The sequence below is a fragment of the Cotesia typhae genome, unplaced genomic scaffold, assembly GCF_013202065.1.
Source record: "Cotesia typhae breed Kobodo isofemale line unplaced genomic scaffold, CoteBio_Ctyphae scaffold_121, whole genome shotgun sequence".
NCBI lineage: Eukaryota > Metazoa > Arthropoda > Insecta > Hymenoptera > Braconidae > Cotesia > Cotesia typhae.
Genome location: NW_027423773.1, coordinates 5027426 through 5034194, shown reverse-complemented (window position 1 = coordinate 5034194; position 6769 = coordinate 5027426). Strand labels below are relative to the sequence as shown.

The 6769-nt window shown below is 28.9% G+C and overlaps 1 protein-coding gene across 1 annotated transcript; it reads left to right on the top strand.

The window, feature by feature from the left end:
• The first annotated feature begins 3417 nt into the window (after positions 1-3417).
• On the top strand, positions 3418-4553 carry LOC141533690 (uncharacterized). The gene is made up of 5 exons (XM_074252700.1): positions 3418-3451; positions 3501-3655; positions 3730-3834; positions 4059-4271; positions 4388-4553. Exons 2-5 carry the CDS (start codon positions 3565-3567, stop codon positions 4423-4425), a joined length of 447 nt encoding a protein of 148 aa, XP_074108801.1. The 5' UTR covers positions 3418-3451; positions 3501-3564; the 3' UTR covers positions 4426-4553.
• The last annotated feature ends 2216 nt before the right edge of the window (positions 4554-6769 follow it).

Genomic DNA, 6769 nt, shown 5'->3' with positions numbered 1-6769 from the left:
GCACAGAAAAAAAAAAAAGCAAATTGTAGCTCCAAGTGTCTAGTTTTTAGATATGACCATGAAAATTTTTGTCATCGTCAGGTCTGGAGAAATCCTAAGAAAACTACTGAAAAAAATTTTTCGAAATTTTTTTCGTCTTAAAAAAGGTCTACGGGCTTCAAAAAAATTTTTCGATTGTTTCGTTTAAAAGCTCTTTTAGTAAATTTAATACCCTTTAATTTGACGTAATCAAAAAGCATGTACGATAATTTGCCGCGGTGTTATCGTCAATCAAAGCAAAAAGTTTTTTTGACTTTGGAAATCAATAACTCTGGAAATAATGACCGTATAGGAAATCGAAGGAGGGTTTTGAAAACTACACAATATTCTCTATAAGAGAACGTAATTCGAAAAAAATTGAAAATTTTTTTTTTTTTTTTTCAAATTTCTTGAAAAAGCAATCTCTTTGATCGAAAAAATAAAGAATTTTGAAAAAAAAAATTACCAACGATATCCTTCGTTCATCCATTTTATCCAAAGTTATACCAAGTTATCCAAATATCCTTAATTATGCGAATTTTTGTCTTTTTTCAGTCCGAGTTTTCAATTCAAAAAAATTTTTTCTTCAAAAGCGGTTTACGTTCTCTTATAGAGAATATTGTGTAGTTTTCAAAACCCTCCTTCGATTTCCTATACGGTCATTATTTCCAGATTTATTGATTTCCAAAGTCAAAAAAACTTTTTGCTTTGATTGACGATAACTCCGCGGCAAATTATCGTACAGGCTTTTTGATTACGTCAAATTAAAGGGTATTAAATTTACTAAAAGAGCTTTTAAACGAAACAATCGAAAAAATTTTTTTGAAGCCCGTAGACCTTTTTTAAGACGAAAAAAATTTCGAAAAATTTTTTTCAGTAGTTTTCTTAGGATTTCTCCAGACCTGACGATGACAAAAAATTTTCATGGTCATATCTAAAAACTAGACACTTGGAGCTACAATTTGCTTTTTTTTTTTTTTCTGTGCGATCATTTTCCTCGGAGTTACAGCTCGCTGAAAATCACCAAAAAATTTGGAATTTTTTTTATATCCCTTAATTTTTGTGACTAGTGTAGTTAAAGTTTAACATTTTTTTGAATTAAAAAAGTTGTTAATCTAGATTTTATACTCTAATACACATCAATTTATCAATAACAATAATTATTTTGGTAATAGTAAATAATGATAATGATACTTTTAACATCAATTTTTCATTACCAATATAATTAATTTCATTCTTATAATTATTATTATTGTTATTGTTATTATGACATTGTTGTAAATAAAGGACACAATGCATCATACGCACAATTATAATACCTATGGCCTAAAGATTACAATTATTTAAAACCCACCCGATTAAATAACAATGCCACCTATAGACAAAGACCACAAAATCATAGAATGTGTACACTGTCCAATGTCAATTGCAAGATCTTGAACAGCTGGCTTGCCGGAAGATAGTAAATCTCAAACAATATTTAGTCTGTTATGTATTTAGTCTTGTTGATAAATCAAATTTTATAAGGATAATATGTTTAAAAAAATACGCATAAAAAGTAGTTTAATAGTTTGTTCTAGAAATTTTGTACTCATAAAATATTTTTACATTTTTAATTTAAAGTTCGAACTTTTCCCGCGCAAAATTAAAAATTCATAAATAAATAAATTAATGCAGTCAAAGCCATTGTCTCATAAAAGGCTGTTTGTTCGTTAAGTTTGAAAATCAAGTCCTAATAAAATAATTAACATTTTGATTTTTTCATTGTTCTAGGAGGTTTAAAAAACTTAACGTGACTGACCCGTGTAAACTCCTCGGTTTCAATCGATTAACTATCTTATCAATGGAGATTTTACATTTTTCATGAATATACAGTAAAAATTTTTGAATTTTTATTAAATTCAAAGAATTATTAATTTAGATCCAATATTCCAATAAACATTAATTTAATAACAACAGTAATTATTTTAGTAGTAGTAATGAATGATAATGATAGATATTAATGTTACTATTATTTCTAACATAAATTAATTATTATCGACATTATTAATTTTAGTTTTATAATTACTATTATCATTATTGTTATTCTGAGATATTGTTGTTAGTAAATGACACAATGCATAATGCGCATAATTATAGGATTTTTCACCTAAAGATTACAATTATTTGAAACCTACTTGATTGAATAACAATGCCACCTGTAGGCAACGACTATAAATTCATAGAATGTGTACACTATCCAAAGAGAGATGCCTAGATCTTGAACTGCTGACTTGCAGGAAGATAGTGAAACTTAAATAATGTTTAGCCTGCAGTCTAGTGCATGTTTGTGTATGCAGTCTAGTTAATGAATAACATTTAATAGGAAGAATAGGTTTAAAACCATACACATATAAAGTTATTTGATAGTTTGTTTTAGAAATTTTGTATTTATAAGATATTTTTACATTCTTAATTTCAAAATTAAATTTTTCCCGCGCAAAATTAAAAATTTACAAACAAATAAATTAATTCAGGTGAAGATATTGTCATATAAGAGGTTTTTTGTACGTTAATTTTGAAAATCAAATTCCTAATAGAAACTTTGAAATTCTTTTTCTTTCACAGCAGCTAGTAGCTTTAAAAAACTTATAAACTCCTCGGTTTAAATCGATCAACTAACTTATCAATGGGGATTGCAAATTTTTAATGTATATATAGTTAAAATTTCAAAATTTATGTAAATTAAAATAATTATTAATTTAGATTTGATAATCCAACGAACATCAATTTAATAATAACAATAATTAGTTTAGTAATAATAATAATAAATATTAGAATTACTATTATTTTCAACATCAATTTGTTATTACTGGTATAATTAATTTCAGTCTTATAATTATTATTATTGTTATTGTTATTATGATGTCGTAGCTAGTAAATGACACAATGCACCATGCGCATAGTTATAAGTCATTTCACCGAAAGATTACAATTATTCGAAACCTACTTGATTGAATAACAATGCCACCTATAGGCAACAACCACAAAATGATAGAATATGAACACTATCCAATGGGAATAGCCTAAAGGTGCTTTTTCATGCTGACGCTTGACGCTGGTTTCTAGCGTAAAATTTGATCACGTGATGAGAATTCAACACTGCGCCATCTAAAAAAAATTGTAGCGAAAAAGCTAAACATAGTTTAGCTTTTTTAACGGATGATATAAGCGTCAGCGCAACTCGAACAGTGATATCGATAATCAATAGTAATCGATCTTTATCAAACAACAACAATCAGCTGTTACTTTGTGATGATATAAATAAAAAATAGCGAGTGTAAAAAATATCAAAACAAATACTTAAAAATAGCACATACAATTTTATTCAAAGTTGCCAGTTATTATATTAAGTGCGGTGTGATTATTAAAACTATTCACAATGAGATTTGAGGTAAATATTAATTATTATTAACAAATATGATATATAAACGTAGTAAAAGAATCTAAACGGTTTTTATTGTAATGTAGGAAGTACGTGTTGTTTTTACATGTGGCATATGTGAAATGATATGTGATGAGTACCAACACCATCCATGCCTAAATGATTACGACGATGTCCACTTAGACGAAAATTATTATTTCTATCCTCTCTTAGGTTTGTTGCTGCAAATAATAGTGTAACAAAAAAATTAAAATAATTATTAAAAATTACACATATCTTATTTTCAGGTGATAAAAAAACTATTATTCGACGAGCGATTCTTCCAGACGGTAGGGAAGGACTGATTGAAGATTCCATTTATGGGAACAAAGAGAATTGTTGTCAAAATTCATGTTAGTAAAATATTCATTTTTATTTTTAATTTAAATGATACTAACTTCGTTGCCCGAGTTAAATATTTTTTAGAACTTTCCAAATCAATTTTGATATTTTTAAAACAGTGTAGAAGAAACTAAAGCTATTAGAATTGATTTTCACAAACTAAGTACTTGAATTAAAATTAGTGTCTAATCTTTTTATATATGTATGGGTAAATATGTTCTGTAATTTATTCCAGTTAAATCTCCACCAGCAACTCAAAAATCAACAAAGCGACGTAATACGGCAGCATTGAAAACAAGTCAAAAAAAATTAAGTGACGAGGAGATCGAATATTTAATTATTGAGGTACAAAATCGAATTCCTTTGTGGAATTTTAATATTCCACTAGCGGAAAGAACACGAGAAATAACAGCTACGCTTTGGGAAGAAGTTTCTGCAGCATTGAATGGTAAAAATAAATGATTGTATCTTTTATAGCGTCTACTCTGTCAAAATGAAATGCTAATATTAATTAAAATAGAAGTATAAAATAAAAATTTTATTAATAACAATTTGTTTCACCAGGAAAATTAAGTGCTACCGAAGCTAAAAAAAAATTTTAAAGTTTACGTGACACCTACCGTAAACTTATTAATGCTGAACATCGTGCTAGTGGTTCAGCTGCAGTACCACCTGGAGACCCCTGGAAATTTTACCATTGCTGCGAGTTTCTCCATGATCATTGTTTATCAAAAGAGTAAGTTGTTTGATATTAAATTTGAAAAAGACTTGAACATCTCAATTCTGTAAATTAATTTATATTCATTGAGGGGTGTGATGGTCAATGATTTCTTTTTTTATCTTGCAGCACAATCAGTAATGTAACGAGGGAAAGTGTTGTTGAAGGATGTGCTGACTTGGATTCATCAGTCGATGACAGTTTGACTGAAGCATTTGAAGAAGATCTTGGAGGGAGCCAAGCTTCCGGTATGTACATATAACACTTATGAATGTATTGAGGAAATTCATTTCGAAAATTTTAACTTGAGGCTTTCAGCTTGTGTCTTCAAGATTAACGCAATATTTAATAAATCAATATCAATATAATGAGGATACGTTTTTTGTTACAAGTATGTTCGCTTCAGTGATATAAAAATTAATTAATTGTTATCTATTTCAGGAATCGCGAGTAACAGCAGAAAGCGTCGAAGGTCTAATAAAGACGATGCGATTGATTCTGCAAGCGCCTTGAGTCGTATAGCCGATGCTTTGTGCCGTGAAAATTTGCCTATAACGCTACCGGAACCGCCAAAAATTGATACTGTTGGCGCATTTCTTATTGGATTAGGCAATCAAATACGCCAGTTACCACAACCAGTACAAACAGATCTTTTAAAACAATTGACAGACATTGTTTATGAAGCTGTCAAGCACAATCAATAAGATCTTTTAAGATTACGAGAAGAAAATAAATAATTAGATTAAGGAAAAAAACGCAATACTATAAGTTACATTTACTATTATTAGATATTAAATTAAACCATATCACCAATATATGTGCTCAGTATTTTTTATTGCATAGTTTGTAAAAAAAGAAAGAATGAGTACACGGAAGTGACCAATAATAAAGAAGAAAAAAACGAGTTTAATCCAATTATAAATATAATTTTTATTCTGTAATATTATGTTTACAAAAAATTTTGACGGTTCCAACCTAGTTCATTCGTATGATTGTTATTGGTATTATTATTTCAAATTCACAGTGCAAGAATATAAAACCATACACATTCAAATTATGTAGTAATTACATACTTAAATGAAAAACTCTGATGTGTGTCTTGCTATGAACAAGTTAATTATATTTAAAAATAATTTTTATAATTAAAATTTCAACTTTAAAAATGCATAGTTATATTTTTGTAATATTTACAATTACTTGGAAATAATGTACAATTGATCAATTATTAACAGAATAATTTGGAAAGAGTGTTATTGCTTATGCTATGTTTTTCTTTTTTATTTACATTGTATTTACTTTTTCTTTCTTGGAATAAATGATATTAAAGAAAGTTATTTCAATGTTCAATCATACTGCCAAGGAACAGCTCCTTCTGCATTAAAATAGTCACAAAATTCATTGCGAAAAGTTACTGCGGCTCGAGAACTAAAATTATTTCCATGAATTCTTGCATCTTGGAGTGCTGAATGATTTCCAACTTCATCTCTCCAGAGTCCCGGAACAAAACCATTTTCTCCATGGCGATCTACCATATTTTCTTGTATGTAATTATTATCTTCATCTCGTTTGTGAAGCCAATTGTGAAGACAAATAATTGCTTTCACTATATGAGTTGTATTATCCACTGTAGCTTCTATGGGCTTCTTCAAGATTCTCCACAAACTTACTAGTAAACCGAAGGAATTTTCTATTGTTCGTCGAGCACGACTGAGACGATAATTGAAGATAGTTTTATCTTTATTAAGACCACCTCTACCAGGGGTACGGTCGGAGTAGATAATCAGTTAGTTGAAAAGCCTCATCACCAACAAGCACATATGGTAAAGGCATACCATCAATTGTAAGCAACTCTGCGCCCGGTATATTCATTTCATGGTTTTCAAATTTTTGACCCATTGGAGAGTCACGAAAAATGCCACCATCACTACGTCGGCCATATGCACCAATATCAACGAATAAAAATGAATAATTTGCGTCGCATATTCCCAGCAGTACAATACTGTGTGTTTTTTTGTAATTAAAATATAGCGAGCCAGCATTGTCAGGACACTGAAATTATGATGATAATAATTATGAAGATAGTTTATTGTCAAAATTGACATCGACGTTTATAATTGTATATACCTGTATTTGTATGTGTTTCCTATCAATAGCTCCAATGCAATGAGGAAATTGCCAATTTTTATCAAAATCATCTGCAATTTTTAACCAGTCACCGAATGTTAAAG

Excerpts from the sequence above, each read along its gene's own strand:
- LOC141533690 (XM_074252700.1), top strand. The coding sequence starts at position 3,565 with ATGATATGTGATGAGTACCAACACCATCCATGCCTAAATGATTACGAC. Across the intron at positions 3,656-3,729 it reads TTATTTCTATCCTCTCTTAG|GTGATAAAAAAACTATTATT; the intron begins GTTTGTTGCTGC and ends TCTTATTTTCAG. Across the intron at positions 3,835-4,058 it reads GAATTGTTGTCAAAATTCAT|TTAAATCTCCACCAGCAACT; the intron begins GTTAGTAAAATA and ends AATTTATTCCAG.